This window comes from Cololabis saira, chromosome 3 (assembly GCF_033807715.1).
Source record: "Cololabis saira isolate AMF1-May2022 chromosome 3, fColSai1.1, whole genome shotgun sequence".
NCBI lineage: Eukaryota > Metazoa > Chordata > Actinopteri > Beloniformes > Belonidae > Cololabis > Cololabis saira.
Window position 1 is genome coordinate 4,825,671 of NC_084589.1, and position 21,853 is coordinate 4,847,523.

At 45.7% G+C, this 21,853-nt stretch overlaps 1 protein-coding gene across 3 annotated transcripts in view; it reads right to left on the reverse strand.

Moving 5' to 3' along the window:
- hace1 (HECT domain and ankyrin repeat containing E3 ubiquitin protein ligase 1) overlaps positions 1 to 21,853 on the reverse strand; it is a 61,005-nt gene that overhangs the window by 23,452 nt on the left and 15,700 nt on the right. For all 3 annotated transcript variants that reach the window (XR_009770918.1, XM_061715338.1, XM_061715339.1), the window contains 6 exons: positions 15,945 to 16,243; positions 13,676 to 13,744; positions 13,430 to 13,517; positions 11,876 to 11,987; positions 4,249 to 4,346; positions 847 to 934 (listed from right to left, as the gene is read on the reverse strand). Coding sequence is in view for 2 of the 3 variants with exons in the window: in XM_061715338.1 (XP_061571322.1) it covers positions 847 to 934; positions 4,249 to 4,346; positions 11,876 to 11,987; positions 13,430 to 13,517; positions 13,676 to 13,744; positions 15,945 to 16,243 (754 nt within the window). In the remaining variant the exon portion in view is untranslated. The remainder of the gene's footprint in view (positions 1 to 846; positions 935 to 4,248; positions 4,347 to 11,875; positions 11,988 to 13,429; positions 13,518 to 13,675; positions 13,745 to 15,944; positions 16,244 to 21,853) is intronic.

Sequence of the window (21,853 nt, forward strand, 5' to 3'; positions counted from 1 at the left end):
TTGGACTGTCCAAACTGGCTGCGAGCCACGCGACGCAGCGCGACGCAGCGCGACGCAGCGCGACGCAGCGCCGTTTTGAGCTGAACATTTATTGGACGCCCGGTTTCTATTTTCTTCCTGTCGCTTGCGTTGAAAGCCGGGTGAAAGCGCTGTAGGAAACAGTCATTTCAATACAAGAACCTCAATAAAGTGGCAGCTGCTGGAGGGAGATCGCCAGGGAGCTGGAAGGTTCTGATAAGATAATAATATATAATAATAAGATAATAATAGGATAATATTTCTTTCTGCCACTTTATTGAGGTTTTTGTAGTGAAATGAGGAGGAATCATAGAGATAACTTCTCATTTCAACTAACTGGATCAGCCGTTCCTCATCATGACTGTTTCCTACAGCGAGCGGCAGGAAGAGAATAGAAGAACATTTAAATATCACAATATCAAGCTTGTTTTCTGTTTAGAAAGTACAAACGTAGGAAGATTACAAGTACTCGCCCATCTTTTACTTGTCTCTTTACTCTTTTAGGAGTTATTTTAGGAGTTTCTTTCAGGAGCGCACGGGCGGGTAGTGCGGTGAATAAAGGCTGATTTATGGTTCCGCGTAAAATCGACAGCGTAGCCTACGGCGTGCCGCGTACCCTACAGCGTAGGTCTGCGTTGGTGTAACGCGGAACCATAAATCAGCCTTTTAAAAAGCAAGTTTCAGCTGTCAATCAAAATAACGTGGGGGCCCATAACGCGTTCAGTGTTTCAGGACAGAGAGCGTCCGATGCCACGCAGTGCGACGCGAAGTCGGCGCTGGCGTGCAGCTGTACAGACAGGCTGTAAGTGTTCTGATTGAAGTCCGTACCATCAGCTGACTGAGTGAAGAGAGCGTAGTCTGGGTTAATGATCTCGTTGGAGAGGACGTCGAACCACTCCCGAACCACACCCTGGCCCTGGAAACACCGTTCCACACACAGACAATCATCGCACAGGAATAGGTGCCACATTTGATCTTACTCTAGTGGAAATCTCCAACTCCTCCTTCGCACAAAGTATGGATAAGAGAAGTCCTTCATTTTGTTAGACTAGAAAAGATTAGATGCGTTTTGAGGGGGTCCCTTGGAAAATTTTATAAGACGTGGGATCCGTTTTTTGTGTATGTTCGAGAGCTGGACTTCCCAGCGATTCACCAGTGACCCACTACATATTTCAGTGATATAGTTGAGACATGACAGATTCCGAACTGACCAACAGCTATTACTTTATTTTCTAGTATTTTGTGTTATTATTCATATACTGTATTTATATACTTTTATGTTATTAAGCTATTTTTTGTCTTTAGTTTTTGTTCTCTAGTTTGTAGTATTTGTCCTGTCTTGGTTTATGTTTGGTCTTATTGTGTTTTTATCTTGCCTGCTTCTTGCATTGTTGCATCATTACTCCATTGAACCCAATGTCATTATAATATTGTTTTATTTGAAAATTACAATAAACAGATTGTGGAAAAAAAAAAAGGAATAGGTGCCACATTAAACTGGAGCTCTGCTAATCCATCTCATTATTTTGGTGAGGAATCATTAAGAGTAAGCAGAGATGGCATAACAATATGTACAAATGTGTTGGCACCCTTCCATTAAAGAAAGAAAAACCCACAATGGACATTGAAATAACTTGAAACTGACAAAAGCAATAATAAATATTATTATTTAGATATGAATTGTCTGATGAAAATCAGTTGTTGCTTTTGAATTGTAGTTCAAAAGAATCATTTAAAAAATAAAGAAAATAGTTGGTGCCTCTCAACTAATTAACATTACAAGACTGTAAAAGACACCAGCTCTTGGGAGTGTCGGTTAAAATTTTTTTTAAAAAAAGGTACACAGTAGTTTGTATTTGTATGTGCTTGTATGCACGCTTGACAACATGGCAGCAGTTTCTAAAGCCTGATTTAAGGCTCTGCGTTAAACCAACGAAGAGCCAACGCCAACGCCAACGCCGTGACGCCGTGACGCTGTGACGCCGTCGTGAACCTTCAGACTTCTCCGTCATTCCATTTCTCCGCGGCGCAGTACCCCCCCAGAGCACTAGTTGATACTTAGTTTAGCTTCCGGCTTTTCCGGTCACAGTGAATCAAAGAGATAAGGAAAACTATAAAAAACCAAAACCACCCAAAAAAAAAAAAAAAAAAAAAATCACACGCACACGAAAAAAGAGCGCTGAAAGTTCACAACTGCTTCACGAACCGGAACCAGAAATGCGTTGCTACAAAGCGAACCAATCACAGCCCTCTCGGTCTGCATTGGGTCGTAGTTCCATTTTTTGGGAGGTGCAGGTCAGGCTACGGCGTAGCTACGGAGAGACTCCCGCGTAGCCTACGTAGCCTACGTTGGTTTAACGCAGAGCCATAATTCAGCCTTAATGAGACAACGGATGGCATCTTCCCAGATCTGGCCCAGGGCACCACTGACTACAATTACATGCAGTCAAAATTGGGGTTATTGCTAATATTCCGGTTACTGAAACATTGGGAATAATCCGTTTACATGGTAATTAATCATTTGGGATATCTGGATCAAACCAGCGACGCACGGAGAACGTCATGACGCAATTCCCGTCATTTCTGCTCCTTCTTCCTGTATCCAAAATCAAAACTAATGCTGCTTCACGCAACTTTTCTCTCACCTTCTTTTAAATCTCACTATCCCGGTACTTTCTACCGTCTACAAATGCAGAAATGTTCATATCCTTCATTACATTTATGAAGTGATTAGTCTCCTCCTGGTCTTGGTTTCTCCGTGTTTAGAAGAACTTCCTGGACTCAAAAGACCAGGATTCCTTGTGAACAGAGCATGTGCAGAAAACAAATTCCTGTTCCGTTTGATGGGGATATTCCGTTTGGCGTTTACATGACCCAATATTCAGGTTTTGAAAGGAGTAACCCAGGGGTCATATTGGGGTTTTTAAAAACCGGAATATGAGCAAATTCGGGTTATTCAAAGGGGTTATTTGTGTTTACATGGCCGTGCAAATTCGGGTTATTGCCAATATTTGGGTTTTAAAAGGGTTATTGATGCATGGAAACGAAGTCACTGAGCTCCTGCAGTCTGAGGTAGAACCTGGTGGCCCAGGATGAACCAAAGCAATGTCCCACAGGTGTTCTACTGGTCTTAGGTCAGGCCAGCGTGGGGGCCAGTCAGTGGTATCAATTCCTTTATCCTTCAGAAAGTACCTCATACTACATGAGGCCGGACATTGCACCAGATGGAACCCAGCAGCCACCGTACCAGGTCAGTCTGCCAATGGCTCCAAGGATTTCTCTCCTTCTGCCAATGGTAGAAATCGATTTTGACTTGACTTGATGCCTCAGAAAGATGGGAAGTATACATTGCAGGGCATGGTTGTCATGGTTTTGGCACACAACGATCCAGGCAGATGTGACGTAACAGAATGGTGTATGAAGGTGGTGGCACCTGGAGGAGGTGGCCATGGGTGCAGGGAAGCCATAAAAACTGCTCGCAGCTTTCATTTCTTTCTTTCTGGTTCTTTTTACATTCAGTGTTTGAACAAGACATGACAGGAGACACGTATAGGTATATACACATAACCCTTTTAAATAAATGGATTGTGTAGATGGACCACTGCCAGAATTGTCCCACTCAGCCAACAGTACTCATTTGCAGCCCTGAGGCTTGAACGTTGGTGCCATTTGTGTTCAACTTCATGGTTATTATCATCAGGGCTTTTTTGAGCTATGGCTAAAGTGATGGGGAAGTCCTTCGTTTCTTTTTGTCAGTCACATACTTGTACTTATTTTGTACATTTCTTATAATACGCATTTTTAAAGTAGTCTTTGGAGGCTTGCAATCTTGAAGTATTACATTGTGTGACACCTTCCTTTTTCACTTCTGAGAAGTTGTTTGATGACTGCACTGTTTTATCATTATTTTAAACATTTGCGTGGATTCATCTTGTGATTTATTTCCTCACTTGCCCTCCTTCTGCCCTCCAATGATAACACACACATTCAGCTTTCTGGCACTGATGTGGACATAACTTATTCAGATGTATTCAAAGAAAAGAAAACTTTACTTATAATCACATCAATATGACATTTTACAAGCTGTTGCCCAATAGTAGTTCTGATTCAGGTCTCAGTCTCTCCTCACTCCACGTTCAAAGAGCAAAACGGAAATGGATAAAGTCCTGAACTCAAACCAGTGACTGATGTCGTCATGGATTTCATTCAGCAGTGAATGTAGAAACTCACCATGCCCTCCTCGCCATGGAAGCGAACAGCGATGCCCTGCTTCAGTTTCTCATTGGTGGACTTAGAAACCATCTCGCAACTACTCCTAAATATAGAGTCTGTCAGTGAAGCAACAGGAAATAAAGCCAATTAGCCAAGGTGAAAATAATCATAATTAGAAGACATGATTTAATCTACCATGAATAAAATAACATTTTCTTTGACGGTGGAATCACTGTAATACCTTGTAAAGCAAGGTGCAACATTAAAGCAAGTTTTAAAGTTTATACTGACCACATAAGGTCGATCTCCAATAAATACATTTCCTCCATACATACAACACAGCTTTTGTCTTGGAGAAGTTAGCAATCTCACGTTACACTTTGCTGATCTTAATTGCCACTAGGGTCATGAGTTTAGGGTCATTAGTCATGAGTTTACCTCAGATAATGGTGCTACCAAACACCACGGCCAAAGTTTTACAATTAGAGCTGGTACTTGGTAGCCATCAGTATCATTATGTTCATGACTTCAGATCTAGACCCAAATAGCTAAATGGCAGTCTGAGGGATCTCCTGCAGAGGTCTGAGGGATCTCCTGCAGCAATCTGAGGGATCTCCTGCAGCAATCTGAGGGATCTCCTGCAGCAGTCTGAAAGATCTCCTGCAGCAGTCTGAAAGATCTCCTGCAGCAATCTGAGGGATCTCCTGCAGCAATCTGAAGGATCTCCTGCAGCAATCTGAGGGATCTCCTGCAGCAATCTGAGGGATCTCGTGCAGAGGTCTGAGGGATCTCCTGCAGCAATCTGAGGGATCTCCTGCAGAGGTCTGAGGGATCTCCTGCAGCAGTCTGAGGGATCTCCTGCAGAGGTCTGAGGGATCTCCTGCAGCAATCTGAGGGATCTCCTGCAGCAGTCTGAAAGATCTCCTGCAGCAATCTGAGGGATATCCTGCAGCAATCTGAAGGATCTCCTGCAGCAATCTGAAGGATCTCCTGCAGCAATCTGAGGGATCTCGTGCAGAGGTCTGAGGGATCTCCTGCAGAGGTCTGAGGGATCTCCTGCAGCAATCTGAGGGATCTCCTGTAGCAATCTGAGGGATCTCCTGCAGCAGTCTAAAGATCTCCTGCAGCAATCTGAGGGATCTCCTGCAGCAATCTGAAGGATCTCCTGCAGCAATCTGAAGTATCCCCTGCAGCAATCTGAGGGATCTCAATTCAATTTTATTTGTATAGCGTTTAATACAACAGATGTTGTCTCTAGACGCTTTCCAGAGATCCAGAACATGAACATAAACATACACATAAACATGAACATAAACATAAACATAAACCCCCGAGCAATTATTATATAAACAATGGCAGGTAAAAACTCCCATAGTGGGAGAAAAACCTTAAGCCAAACAGTGGCAAGGAAAAACTCCCCTTTAGGAGGGAAGAAACCTTGAACAGGACCAGGCTCATAAGGGGGGACCCTCCTGCCGAAGGCCAGACTGGGGGAGTCAGGGACATCAGCAGCACACAGCAGGCAGGTGGAAGCAGCAGCGGGATGACCAGAGGTGGGGCGGGGGGGGCGTCAGCAGCACACAACAGTCATGTGGAAGCAGCAGCGGGATGACCAGAGGGGGGGGGGGGGGTGCAGGCAGGCGGAAGCAGCAACAGCAGACATCCACGTAGGCAGGTGGAAGCAGCAACGGGATGACCGGGGATGGGGGGGGGGGGGGCGGCACAAGAAACTACAGGAACGATGGACAAAAATGATAGCTATGAGATATTTATAGTAAATAAAAATGGTAATGGAGAAGAGAGGCAGGGAAAAGGAGAGGAGAAGAAGGGTGAGAGGCACCACCCAGCGGATCATGTCGGTGCCCCCCTGCAGCATAAGCCTATAGCAGCATATCTACCGCAAAGCTATATTTGAGACTAACTATTATAGTTCTCCTGCAGCAATCTGAGGGATCTCCTGCAGAGGTCTGAAGGATCTCCTGCAGCAATCTAAGGGATCTCCTGCAGCAGTCTGAAAGATCTCCTGCAGCAATCTGAGGGATCTCCTGCAGCAATCTGAAGGATCTCCTGCAGCAATCTGAAGGATCTCCTGCAGCAATCTGAAGGATCTCCTGCAGCAATCTGAGGGATCTCCTGCAGAGGTCTGAGGAATCTCCTGCAGCAATCTGAGGGGTCTCCTGCAGCAATCGGAAGGATCTCCTGCAGAGGTCTGAGGGATATCCTGCAGCAGTCTGAGGGATCTCCTGCAGCAGTCTGAGGGATCTCCTGCAGCAATCTGAGGGATCTCCTGCAGCAATCTGAAGGATCTCCTGCAGCAATCTGGGGGATCTCCTGCAGCAATCTGAGGGATCTCCTGCAGCAGTCTGAAAGATCTCCTGCAGCAATCTGAGGGATATCCTGCAGCAATCTGAAGGATCTCCTGCAGCAATCTGAAGGATCTCCTGCAGCAATCTGAGGGATCTCGTGCAGAGGTCTGAGGGATCTCCTGCAGAGGTCTGAGGGATCTCCTGCAGCAATCTGAGGGATCTCCTGTAGCAATCTGAGGGATCTCCTGCAGCAGTCTAAAGATCTCCTGCAGCAATCTGAGGGATCTCCTGCAGCAATCTGAAGGATCTCCTGCAGCAATCTGAAGTATCCCCTGCAGCAATCTGAGGGATCTCAATTCAATTTTATTTGTATAGCGTTTAATACAACAGATGTTGTCTCTAGACGCTTTCCAGAGATCCAGAACATGAACATAAACATACACATAAACATGAACATAAACATAAACATAAACCCCCGAGCAATTATTATATAAACAATGGCAGGTAAAAACTCCCATAGTGGGAGAAAAACCTTAAGCCAAACAGTGGCAAGGAAAAACTCCCCTTTAGGAGGGAAGAAACCTTGAACAGGACCAGGCTCATAAGGGGGGACCCTCCTGCCGAAGGCCAGACTGGGGGAGTCAGGGACATCAGCAGCACACAGCAGGCAGGTGGAAGCAGCAGCGGGATGACCAGAGGTGGGGCGGGGGGGGCGTCAGCAGCACACAACAGTCATGTGGAAGCAGCAGCGGGATGACCAGAGGGGGGGGGGGGGGGTGCAGGCAGGCGGAAGCAGCAACAGCAGACATCCACGTAGGCAGGTGGAAGCAGCAACGGGATGACCGGGGATGGGGGGGGGGGGGGCGGCACAAGAAACTACAGGAACGATGGACAAAAATGATAGCTATGAGATATTTATAGTAAATAAAAATGGTAATGGAGAAGAGAGGCAGGGAAAAGGAGAGGAGAAGAAGGGTGAGAGGCACCACCCAGCGGATCATGTCGGTGCCCCCCTGCAGCATAAGCCTATAGCAGCATATCTACCGCAAAGCTATATTTGAGACTAACTATTATAGTTCTCCTGCAGCAATCTGAGGGATCTCCTGCAGAGGTCTGAAGGATCTCCTGCAGCAATCTAAGGGATCTCCTGCAGCAGTCTGAAAGATCTCCTGCAGCAATCTGAGGGATCTCCTGCAGCAATCTGAAGGATCTCCTGCAGCAATCTGAAGGATCTCCTGCAGCAATCTGAAGGATCTCCTGCAGCAATCTGAGGGATCTCCTGCAGAGGTCTGAGGAATCTCCTGCAGCAATCTGAGGGGTCTCCTGCAGCAATCGGAAGGATCTCCTGCAGAGGTCTGAGGGATATCCTGCAGCAGTCTGAGGGATCTCCTGCAGCAGTCTGAGGGATCTCCTGCAGCAATCTGAGGGATCTCCTGCAGCAATCTGAAGGATCTCCTGCAGCAATCTGGGGGATCTCCTGCAGCAATCTGAGGGATCTCCTGCAGCAGTCTGAAAGATCTCCTGCAGCAATCTGAGGGATATCCTGCAGCAATCTGAAGGATCTCCTGCAGCAATCTGAAGGATCTCCTGCAGCAATCTGAGGGATCTCGTGCAGAGGTCTGAGGGATCTCCTGCAGAGGTCTGAGGGATCTCCTGCAGCAATCTGAGGGATCTCCTGTAGCAATCTGAGGGATCTCCTGCAGCAGTCTAAAGATCTCCTGCAGCAATCTGAGGGATCTCCTGCAGCAATCTGAAGGATCTCCTGCAGCAATCTGAAGTATCCCCTGCAGCAATCTGAGGGATCTCAATTCAATTTTATTTGTATAGCGTTTAATACAACAGATGTTGTCTCTAGACGCTTTCCAGAGATCCAGAACATGAACATAAACATACACATAAACATGAACATAAACATAAACATAAACCCCCGAGCAATTATTATATAAACAATGGCAGGTAAAAACTCCCATAGTGGGAGAAAAACCTTAAGCCAAACAGTGGCAAGGAAAAACTCCCCTTTAGGAGGGAAGAAACCTTGAACAGGACCAGGCTCATAAGGGGGGACCCTCCTGCCGAAGGCCAGACTGGGGGAGTCAGGGACATCAGCAGCACACAGCAGGCAGGTGGAAGCAGCAGCGGGATGACCAGAGGTGGGGCGGGGGGGGCGTCAGCAGCACACAACAGTCATGTGGAAGCAGCAGCGGGATGACCAGAGGGGGGGGGGGGGGGTGCAGGCAGGCGGAAGCAGCAACAGCAGACATCCACGTAGGCAGGTGGAAGCAGCAACGGGATGACCGGGGATGGGGGGGGGGGGGCGGCACAAGAAACTACAGGAACGATGGACAAAAATGATAGCTATGAGATATTTATAGTAAATAAAAATGGTAATGGAGAAGAGAGGCAGGGAAAAGGAGAGGAGAAGAAGGGTGAGAGGCACCACCCAGCGGATCATGTCGGTGCCCCCCTGCAGCATAAGCCTATAGCAGCATATCTACCGCAAAGCTATATTTGAGACTAACTATTATAGTTCTCCTGCAGCAATCTGAGGGATCTCCTGCAGAGGTCTGAAGGATCTCCTGCAGCAATCTAAGGGATCTCCTGCAGCAGTCTGAAAGATCTCCTGCAGCAATCTGAGGGATCTCCTGCAGCAATCTGAAGGATCTCCTGCAGCAATCTGAAGGATCTCCTGCAGCAATCTGAAGGATCTCCTGCAGCAATCTGAGGGATCTCCTGCAGAGGTCTGAGGAATCTCCTGCAGCAATCTGAGGGGTCTCCTGCAGCAATCGGAAGGATCTCCTGCAGAGGTCTGAGGGATATCCTGCAGCAGTCTGAGGGATCTCCTGCAGCAGTCTGAGGGATCTCCTGCAGCAATCTGAGGGATCTCCTGCAGCAATCTGAAGGATCTCCTGCAGCAATCTGGGGGATCTCCTGCAGCAATCTGAGGGATCTCCTGCAGCAATCTGAGGGATCTCCTGCAGCAATCTGAAGGATCTCCTGCAGGAGTCTGAGGGATCTCCTGCAGCAATCTGAGGGATCTCCTACAGAGGTCTGAGGGATCTCCTGCAGCAATCTGAGGGATCCCCTGCAGCAATCTTAGGGATCTCCTGCAGAGGTCTGAGGGATCTCCTGCAGCAATCTGAGGGATCTCCTGCAGCAGTCTGAAAGATCTCATGCAGCAATCTGAGGGATCTCCTGCAGCAATCTGAAAGATCTCCTGCAGCAATCTGAGGGATCTCCTGCAGCAATCTGAGGGATCTCCTGTAGTAGTCTGAGGGATCTCCTGCAGCAATCTGAGGGATCTCCTGCAGAGGTCTGAGGGATCTCCTGCAGCAGTCTGAAAGATCTCATGCAGCAATCTGAGGGATCTCCTGCAGCAATCTGAAGGATCTCCTGCAGCAATCTGAGGGATCTCCTGCAGCAATCTGAGGGATCTCCTGCAGAGGTCTGAGGGATCTCCTGCAGCAATCGGAAGGATCTCCTGCAGAGGTCTGAGGGATCTCCTGCAGCAATCTGAGGGATCTCCTGCAGAGGTCTGAGGGATCTCCTGCAGAGTTCTGAGGGATCTCCTGCAGCAGTCTGAAATATCTCCTGCAGGAATCTGAGGGATCTCCTGCAGCAATCTGAGGGATCTCCTGCAGCAATCGGAAGGATCTCCTGCAGAGGTCTGGGGGATCTCCTGTAGAGGTCTGAAGGATCTCCTGCAGCAGTCTGAGGGATCTCCTGCAACAGTCTGAGGGATCTCCTGCAACAGTCTGAGGGATCTCCTGCAACAGTCTGGGGGATCTCCTGCAACAGTCTGAGGGATCTCCTGCAGCAGTCTGAAGGATCTTCTGTACAGGTATGAAGGATCTCCTGTAGAGGTCTGAAGGATTTCCTGCAGAGATCTGAGGGATCTCCTGCAGAGGTCTGAGCGATTTCCTGCAGAGGTCTGAGGGATCTCCTGCAGAGGTCTGAGGGATCTCCTGCAGAGGTCTGAGGGATCTCCTGTACAGGTCTGAGGGATCTCCTGTACAGGTCTGAGGGATCTCCTGCAGCAGTCTGAGGGATCTCCTGCAGAGGTCTGAGGGATCTCCTGTAGAGGTCTGAGGGATCTCCTGCAGAGGTCTGATGGATCTCCTGTACAGGTCTGAGGGATCTCCTGTACAGGTCTGAGGGATCTCCTGTACAGGTCTGAGGGATCTCCTGCAGCAGTCTGAGGGATCTCCTGCAGAGGTCTGAAGGATCTCCTGTAGAGGTTTGAGGGATCTCCTGCAGAGGTCTGAAGGATCTCCTGTAGAGGTCTGAAGGGTCTCCAGTGCAGGTCTGAGGGATCTCCTGTAGAGGTCTGAAGGGTCTCCTGTAGAGGTCTGCAGAGGTCTGAGGGATCTCCTGTACAGGTCTGAGGGATCTCCTGCAGAGGTCTGAGGGATCTCCTGCAGAGGTCTGAGGGATCTCCTGTAGAGGTCTGAAGGGTGTCCAGTACAGGTCTGAGGGATCTCCTGCAGAGGTCTGAAGGATCTCCTGCAGAGGTCTGAAGGATCTCCTGTAGAGGTCTGAAGGGTGTCCAGTACAGGTCTGAGGGATCTCCTGCAGAGGTCTGAAGGATCTCCTGCAGAGGTCTGAAGGATCTCCTGCAGAGGTCTGAGGGATCTCCTGCAGTTCCAGTCCAGTGCTGCCCTGGTGAACCCTAAGGTCTCTATATTACTCTGCCACCTCCACTTCTTGAGTCATGATGGTATAACAGTAGGTCTGCAGTTATGTGGTTCCATATCTTCAGATCTACATCTTGCTGTGTAGCATTGCTTCTCATAATTAAACTTATCAATAGTGTATTCAGTCTTACCCTGTGGTGCGTGAGAAATTATGAACCTGCATGTTGCCAACTGCAATTGTAAAAACTATAAGATGTCTCCTGCTTGCACTAGGATCTACAAAACCAATCTAACCTCACAACCAACCATATCTAATTTAAGATTCTGCAAATAACCCTCCATGACATTTTTAAGTCCTATTTGAATGTTCCTTGATAAAAAGGTGGGTCCTTCTGTTTCCAAAATCTGTCTAAGACATCTTGGGATGAAGTTTTCATAGCATTTGACACTGTGAACAGCATCAATAGATTGCTCATGTCAGAAAGAGTAACTTAGCATAGTTAAAAAAAAAATTTTTTTTAAAAGGTGCTTTTAGAGTTGTTAGTATCTGTGTGGACCAAAAAAGATACAGATTTTTCATATAGTACATGGGATCAAAGCATATTAACTTTCCTTCAAGCCAAGCAACAATATGTTCCATACGTGTGTGATGGGTGGATGTGTGTGAATGCTCAGTGACCAGAGTGTGCTGGTGAGGATATTGGGTACCCCTGTGGATGAGCAGGATGTCGTTTTCATTGACTGGACGGTGAACCATCTCTGAGTCCGGCTGGCCAGCCAGTAGATGCTCGTAGAACCACTCGGAGCGATCCTTGAATGGCTGAGGGAGCAAACACAAGCTTCATTCAATTTGATTTATATAGCGTCTATTACAAGTAATCTATAGGCCCAGAACATGAGCCCCGAGCATAACCATCACCCTACTGGACTTCATACACATCATTTACCATGTGGCCACGCTTTCAACATTCAAGAAATGAAGTTTCAACTGATGGCTGAATGTACCTATCAGTGCAGTCAGAACCACCTGGAGCTGAACCCGCTCAAGACTGTGGAGATGACGGTGGACTTTACAGCCCTGTCAACAGCACTGTCCCCACCACAGACTCCTTTAGGTTCCTGTCTCCACCACAGACTCCTTCAGGTTCCTGGGTCCACCACAGACTCCTTCAGGTTCCTGTCTCCACCACAGACTCCTTCAGGTTCCTGGGTCCACCACAGACTCCTTCAGGTTCCTGGGTCCACCACAGACTCCTTCAGGTTCCTGGATCCACCACAGACTCCTTCAGGTTCCTGTCTCCACCACAGACTCCTTCAGGTTCCTGGGTCCACCACAGACTCATTTAGGTTCCTGTCTCCACCACAGACTCCTTCAGGTTCCTGGATCCACCACAGACTCCTTCAGGTTCCTGGGGTCCACCATCTCCCGGGACCTGAAGTGGACCTGAAGTGGTCCTGAAGTGGACCTGAAGTGGACCTGAAGTGGACCTGAAGTGGACCTGAAGTGGACCTGAAGTGGTCCACCCACATCAACTCTGTCAGGAAGAAGCTCAGCAGAGGTTGTACTTCCTGCGTCAACTCAGGAAGTTTAACCTCCACAGCAGCTGCTGATCACCTTCTACACTGCCATAATCCAGTCCGTCCTCTGCACTTCCATCACTGTCTGGTTTGGATCAGCCACCAAACTAGACAGAACAGACTGCAATGGACAATCAGGTCTGCAGAGAGGATAATTGGGACTAACCCCCCATCTATCGATGACTTGTACCGGTCCAGGACCAGGAAACGGGCAGGTAGCATCTCTGCAGACCCCTCACACCCAGCATACCCAAGAACTTGATTCAGTTTTATTTTTATAGCGTTTATTTCAACATAAGTCGTCTCTGGGAAATGTTGATAAATCACTCAGATGATTTTATCCACAATTTCAAGGGTAATGGATTTGCACCTCCCTTTGACCCCTGCAGTTACTTGAAGATGTTAAACCAAAACCAATCCATTTTTAACAATATTATTATTTTGCATATCTGCATTGTTTTACTTTAATTGTTTCGTACTGAATACAAAAGAAGCTATACAATTGCTTTGTACCTTGTAGAATGACAATAAAAGGCATTCAATTAAATGCTGCCCATGAATGTACGGTTTTATTTTTCCTGCGAATTCCATGGTAATTTCCTTTTATAAGTGTCAATACACCATACCACAATGCTCTCTCAAAGTATTTAGACAGGATCCCCTTAAATTGCATTCACGTCTTACCTGGCCCTTAATGATATGCATAAATCGTGACATCAACTCCGGGCACTCCAGAAGAAAGTGGAAGTGGTTAAAAATGATCTTTGGATTTCTAGAAAAGGAGTGAGCAGGGAAATGCAAAAAAAAGATTAAGATTGAGCAAAGACCCAAGATCAGAAATACATGATGAGAAACATGAAAAGGCAGATCAATACTCCATGTTTTATGAGTCAGGAGGTTGATGAATGACCAACGCCAATATTGACTCACCTGGTTACAAAACACTTGAGCACCTCGTCATGCTTGCAGACGAACTCTATGAAGTGGGGCGACGTCATTCTGATGGACAGAAGAAGGGAAGGGAAGAGAGAAACACGGAGGATGAAGCTGAATTACAACAGAATCAAGACCTGACCCAAAACCAGGACGCAACTCAATGCAGGGCCTTCTTATCTTTTTTAAACTGACTTCAAAGGTTTAAACAGTTAAAGGGTTTTTATTTGTTTCCATTTTCTTACTGGAAAAGAAAAAAAAAAACATTGACAATATAAGTGTCTCTCTCCTCTCTCTGCTCTTCAATCTCTCTTTCCTATCTCGTTTCCCTGCTCTGGCAAGCTGCTCTTCAGCCCCCCCAAACCCCTTATGATCCAGGTCCTGGTCCAGGTTTCTACCCCCTTATGATCCAGGTCCTGGTCCAGGTTTCTACCCCCTTATGATCCAGGTCCTGGTCCAGGTTTCTACCCCCTTATGATCCAGGTCCTGGTCCAGGTTTCTACCCCCTTATGATCCAGGTCCTGGTCCAGGTTTCTACTCCCTTATGATCCAGGTCCTGGTCCAGGTTTCTACTCCCTTATGATCCAGGTCCTGGTCCAGGTTTCTACCCCCTTATGATCCAGGTCCTGGTCCAGGTTTCTTCCCTCCTAAAGGGGAGTTTTTCTTGCCACTGTTTGGCTTAAGGTTTTTCTCCCACTAGGGGAGTTTTTACCTGCCATTGTTTATATAATAATTGCTCGGGGGTTTATGTTCATGTTCTGGGTCTCTGGAAAGATCCTAGAGACAACTTCTGTTGTAATAAGACAACTATATAAATAAAATTGAATTGAAGAATAATTATGGTGATAAGATACTAGAATAAAGGTGATACCAGTCACAATCTGTCTTTTAGATGTGCCAGGGGGATGAGAGAAAAAGATAAAAAAAAACATCCAATGAAAGTTTAGACACAGTGGGAACCGCCTCAAAGATACCAGGGAAAAGAGAAAAGGGGCAGTTAGCCACGTCGCTAAGGCTGAACAGTCCCATAATCCATGCATTTAAAATATGACGTAAACCTGAAAGACTCAGACGTTTCTGCAGGACAGCTTGGGCTTTATCCTCTGTGTGGAAGAGTAAAGCTCCCCGGACTCTTGTATTTCTAAGATTGAAACACTTAGCATTCAGTGCGTTTACATGGGAAGTTTACTTCCTCTTTTATTCAGAATTAAAATTAAATCCGATTCAAAATGAGTAAAAATGACCATGTAAACACCTAATTCCGAATGAAAATGGCCATTCCGAATTGCACTTGCACTTACAGTGCAAAGGCCCTATTTTATCTGTAGGAATTGTTCTTGTTCTCGTTTTTATTTTTCTCGTTTTTCTTCCGACGAAATGAGGGCCTTTTTCCCCCCTAAACGTGCCCCAAAAGTCACCAACTTTTGCACCAAGCCAGGCCTGGCGAAAAAATTTGATATTTAATGGTTTGCATTAATGGGCGTGGCCTAATGGCTCAACAGCGCCCCATAGAAAACTTTGTGCCTCAAGCCCCACAATACGGTTTGACGTACATGCACGGAAATCGGTACACACCTGTATCATGTCGCAACTTAAAGAAAAGTCTCTTGGCGCTATGGCCCAAACCCAACAGGAAGTCGGCCATTTTGAATTAATCGTGTAATTTCTGCAGTTAATGCGGCCCAAACCGTAACGTGCACCCAAGTGTGTTATACATCAAAATGTGCGTCTCCATCCTGCAACAATGCGCATTACTTTTCTCTTTCAAAAGTGTTACCGTGGTGACGCTAGACGCCAAAAAGCGCCCGCCCTTCATCTGATTGGTCCATATTTGATAGTTCCTATTTTCTGCCATAACTTTTGAATAGTTTGACATAGAGAGTCGTGGGTGGGTCACCTTAATCAATTCAATTCATTTATTAAGGACTGCACAACAAGTCGGCAGAATTTGCTTTCGGCACAGCATAGTGGCAGCACATAGTACTGTGTGGCAACAGACATCAGTTTATACATTTAACATACATGAGCAGACATCGACATTAAAGCAGACATTAAAGCAGACATTTACAATTACATTTACAACATTTAATCATCAATAGTACGGCATTGGGGGCCTCTGAAAAAATAAAAATGTCCTTTTAGCACTGGATATAGAAGTAAATAGTCCTTTTGGGCTATATTTGATTGAAAAAGATCAACTTTGTCTTTGTTACCGTACACCTTGTATATAGATATGAGTGTTAATGCTGGAAAAATGAGCACTGACCCTTGTGGCATCTGACATGAGCAGCACATGTAGAAGGCCTGGATAACGGCGCTGAGACGACTGGCTGTCATGGAGACCACGTCCTCCCTGTCGGCGTATGCCTCCACCTCCATGGCGATCTGACGGTCCAGCAGGGAGGAAAGCTTCGGCGTTGCTCCAAAGTGCTCGGACTCACACTGTTTGAGAAGCAGGGAGGCTATCTCACTACCCGAGGAGGACGGGTTCTTCAGATCCTTCTCCAGCTCTGTGGATATGAGCACCAGCCACTCTTCCAGCGAGTGCCAGAGCAGCTCCAGAGGCTGCAGACGGAGAGAAAGGAGGCAAAACACACGCTGACAAAAACCATTACAGTCAAAAAGAAAAAGTGATCCCTGAACAGATTATTAAAAACAACTTCAAAGTCATGTGAAGGTTTTGAGAGGCTTTGGCAACTTGTTAAAATTATCTGGGATTAATCCAGGATCGCTTTCAAAAGAAAAAAAAATCTGAAATTAAGAAAAAGATTTGAAAATTCGAAAGAAAAACTTGAGCCCCCAGGGTATAAATAAGGGATAATGCCCTTCGAGGTGAAACATTATCGGAAATATATGGATGACGCGGGGGCGTGAACCACTTCGCGTCGGCCGGTTTGCCTCTGCGAATAGTATATATTTATGTTAATGTCCACCTGGAAGGGCATTATCCCGCTTATACCGCGGTCACTTACCAAAAAACATAAATATTAAATAAGTTATTCATGCTTTAATGTGTTTTCAGTGTAAATCATTCGTTTTATAACAAGCCACAGCTGAGCGACTATTTAATCTCTCGTCTGCAGCCGTTCTAACCTGGTAAATTACAAAGTTTTTTAACAAGCCATAACTCAGTTTCCTTGGTAACAGGAGATATTCTAGTCCACTCAGCTCTGCTATTTTATTTTCTCTCTTCTGCATCACAGTCATCAAAATTGTTAAATTCACCAAATAAGTTAAAAGAAATTACAAAATCCCTCATGTCACCGTCCTGCGGTAGCCGGCTCTTCTTCTCTGAATCTCCGTTGCCGTGGTTACCACCTGGCAGTTGATCCAGCGCAATGATATTAAAGTTATCAGGCAATTTGACCAAACTTGTTTTCTAGGTGTAGGTTATGACTTATAACCTCCACCTGCCAGCCAATCAGAATCCAGTATTCACACAGACCGTGGTATAAGTTTATACATCCCAAGGATGATGACCATGGCAAACATTAATGGTGACCCGTAGCCAGGCCAGAATGGACTGCTTGGTGCAGGAGACGGCAGCGCTGGGACTGCTCAAAGCTCGGCCGTGTCCTGCTCTATGGGAAGGGCAACAAGATGCTGCTCCCGTTCAGCAAGGGCCGCTATCAGAGAGGCCTTACTTATTCAGGACTCAAGGGTGAAGGTGGTGGGCTGTGAAGTCTGGACCAGAAGTACTGGGGATAGCAGAGTCCCAGCTGTGACGCAGGGCTTTGGTCAGAAGAAGCAGAACCGCAGCGTGTGGAGTTCTTGGCCCCAGGCATTCAAGGATGTTCTCCCCAGTCCTTCAAACCTCTACATCTGAGGCAAGACCAACTCCCCACTGACCTGGGACAGGTTCCCTCAATCACATCTTGAGTAGCTGCCCGACAGTCCTGGGGGGAAGACACTACTGACACAACCTCCTACTTCTCATCTGCATATCTAAAAAGAAACGAGGGCAAGGCGAGTGGAGGCGAGTGGAGTCGCACTGAGTAGGTACTAGTGTAAAAGCGCCATAAGAGGAAAGTGGTCTGTTGTCAGTTGTACCACGATGAGGGGGGAGCCCCACTTCCAGACCAAACCTGCAGCTGGGCTGTTCACCTGGCAACAGATTAGAGCAACAAGGTGATCTAAGAAGTCGGCTGAAGTTTCCAGACTACATACAACAACTTCCTTGAGGCAAGACATCATAGTTGCAGCCAATCATTTGCAGCATAGGTGCAGATGCTCCCAGTAGAGTTCACAGTCTCCTGAGGACTGAATCAACAAGGCAAATGGACAGAAGTGGGCCAAGTCCCAGTAGCTGGTGGAGAAGGGAAAGGGGGCAGGCTGGAGACACACTTGGAACCAGTTGAAGTGGAATCAAAGGTGTGATAGCCAGTCACTCTGCAGGGTCTACTCCCGTTTCACTGGTGCTGCAATAGAGGGTCTGCATTGACGTCACTTCCCCACTGGACCAGCCCCCTTACTCACTGAGTGGTAAAAACAGCTGCAACTAGTGGAGAAGACGGGATAACAGCTGATTATGGGCTTAAATTAAAGGCACTTGGACTTGACAGTGACCCGTACAGTTACCCCAAGAACCAGTGGTCCATGGACATTAATATTTGGTACAGTTACCAAGAACCAGTGGTCCATGGACATTAATATTTGGTACAGTTACCCCAAGAACCAGTGGTCCATGGACATTAATATTCAGCCACAAATCCAGTTCCCTGATATTTATATGTACTTAATTTCTACACTGGGGAAATACACGAAGCTTGAAGGCTTACAAAAGTGTTGACGCTTGGTCCGACTTCAAGGCAGGATTTGTTGGAGAAATTAAAGTGATGAGGACACCGAACTTTATGATTTGACCGTTTAACGTTAGCTACCCAAAAATCCAACATTACCTGATACAAAATGGGAACCGCAAATCCACGTTTGGGTGCCTGGAATCCAGTTGTTTCTGAGAACTGCAGCGATCCATTTGTCTCTCTTAAAGGGGACCTATTCTGAAAAACAGGTTTTTTCTTGCTTTAACATATATAAAGTTGTCTCCCCTCAGCCTGCCAACTCAGAGAAGGAGGAAAGCAACCAGATTCTGCACTGTCTGTACAGCCGCCCGGATGAGCCTTCCAGTGTGATGTGGATATACGAGCCAATAAGATTATGCTCCCGTTGTTACGTAACCAAAATGCAATTTACATAGGTTGGCCTCCGATGCGTGAAACCACGCCCACAACTAACTCCACCGGCCGGAGCTTCCCCCATTTTTTCATAGCGGTGTATCATGTCATTCAGGCAGCCAATCAGCACAGAGCCTCATTATCATAGCCCCGCCCACTCAGAATCCTGCATAGATAATGAGGTTAGAGAATGGGAAGATAAAGACATAGCTCAGAGGCTGAATTTCTAATTTATTTAGCAAAAACAATCAAAACCTTGTTTTCAAAGACATTCAAGGCCTGTTTAAAATAGGAATTAGATGCCATAATAGGTCCCCTTTAAGCTTATTTTTCGTCAATCTGTAAAACGATAACTCCAATTTCTTGCTACATCTATGAGTACAGTCGATTCCACAACAGCTGTTTCCCATTTTAGATGTTTTCCAGTTGCTCAAAGTTCAATTCAATTCAATTTTATTTATATAGCGTCTAATACAACAGAGTTGTCTCTAGACGCTTTCCAGAGACCCATACCCAGAACATGACCCCCGAGCAGTTATTACATAAACAATGGCAGGTAAAAACTCCCCTAGTGGGAGAAAAACCTTAAGCCAAACAGTGGCAAGGAAAAACTCCCCTTTAGGAGGGAAGAAACCTTGAGCAGGACGAGGCTCGTAAGGGGGGACCCTCCTGCAGTGAAGGTGTACGCTGCCACACAGTCTTTCTGCCACTCAGTCTTTCTGACACTCAGTGGGCGTAACCCGCTGTGAAGTCACATCTGTGACGTCATTCCCTCTATAGATTTTTGCCACTCAGTATGAGTAAGGGGGCGTGGCCAGAGTAGGGGGCGTGGTCCAGTGGGGAAATGACATCAATGCAGGCCCTCTATCCACCTTATTCCTGGAGGCTCTACTGTAGAAACGGTTATGGGTGTAACTTCCGGTGAGACGCGGGAAGCAGCGTAAAGCCATTGACTAACCATGGCAGCTGAGCGCGAACAGTGGTTTATTTTAAAGCAATTTGCTTTCAATCTAGCAGAGAAGTTACAGTTTTGTTTTCTGACATTTAATGTTTAACATATTTATCAACCGTAGCATTTACTAAAATGTCCTTGCAGAGTTCGGGTACGTCGTGTGGTGGAGGAAAACCTGCATCCTACTTTGTGGCTGGGATCCGACAAACCAACGGAGGAGAGACGCCGAATCCTCAGAGGATTGACAGGAATGTCATGAGAACATCAGGTATGATTTCAGGTTAATGTCATGAGAATATCAGGTATGATTTCAGGTTAATGTCATGAGAATATCAGGTAAGATTTCAGGTTAATGTCATGAGAACATCAGGTATGATTTCAGGTTAATGTCATGAGAATATCAGGTGTGATTTCAGGTTAATGTCATGAGAATATCAGGTAAGATTTCAGGTTAATGTCATGAGAACATCAGGTATGATTTCAGGTTAATGTCATGAGAATATTAGGTATGATTTCAGGTTAATGTCATGAGAACATCAGGTATGATTTCAGGTTAATGTCATGAGAATATCAGGTATGATTTCAGGTTAATGTCATGAGAATATCAGGTGTGATTTCAGGTTAATGTCATGAGAATATCAGGTGTGATTTCAGGTTAATGTCATGAGAATATCAGGTATGATTTCAGGTTAATGTCATGAGAATATTAGGTATGATTTCAGGTTAATGTCATGAGAATATCAGGTGTGATTTCAGGTTAATGTCATGAGAACATCAGGTATGATTTCAGGATAATGTCATGAGAATATCAGGTGTGATTTCAGGTTAATGTCATGAGAATATCAGGTGTGATTTCAGGTTAATGTCATGAGAACATCAGGTATGATTTCAGGTTAATGTCATGAGAACATCAGGTATGATTTCAGGATAATGTCATGACAACATCAGGTGTGATTTCAGGTTAATGTCATGAGAATATCAGGTATGATTTCAGGTTAATGTCATGAGAATATCAGGTATGATTTCAGGTTAATGTCATGAGAATATCAGGTATGATTTCAGGTTAATGTCATGACAACATCAGGTATGATTTCAGGTTAATGTCATGACAACATCAGGTATGATTTCAGGTTAATGTCATGAGAATATCAGGTATGATTTCAGGTTAATGTCATGAGAATATCAGGTATGATTTCAGGTTAATGTCATGAGAACATCAGGTATGATTTGAGGTTAATGTCATGAGAACATCAGGTATGATTTGAGCTTAATGTCATGAGAATATCAGGTATGATTTGAGGTTAATGTCATGAGAACATCAGGTATGATTTGAGCTTAATGTCATGAGAATATCAGGTATGATTTCAGGTTAATGTCATGAGAACAGCAGGTATGATTTCAGGTTAATGTCATGAGAACATCAGGTATTATTTCAGGTTAATGTCATGAGAACATCAGGTGTATGGAGGACACAGCATTGTAGTATTTTTCCGGTAATGACAACCTTTAGTATTATTTATTATTATTTTCTGTGCAGTTAAAATACAAAGTGTGTTTATGGCACAGACTGCAGGGCAGCATTAGAATAAAAATACAATACACTACAGACGTGTTGATAAGAAAAATGTTTTTTGTTAATTACATTTTAAATGGTAGCTGTGATAATGTACCGGGTTTTTCCTAAACTTCTGGAGGGCTTAGGTGATGTGGTTGCAGGTGGGGGGTTGTGGGTCCTCCCCCAGGTACATTTGATGAGGGGGCTGGGGATGTTATAGTGGTAGGGAAAACCCTAATGTATCATATCTTATCTTAATAATTGTGTACTGTATTGCTCCCTCAGATGAGCCTGACCAGATGGATCAGAACGAGGAGCTGTGATCAACACCAAAGCTTCCTGTGATGCCCAAACACAGTGGTCAGACCCAGGGATGGAGGACCACACCTATTCTATTATTTACGTGCTGGAGATGAGGTGATGGGTGACCGTGGTTTCACAGTTAGAGACTTGCTGGAGGAGCGTAGGGTGAAGCTAATCATTCCAGCATTCAC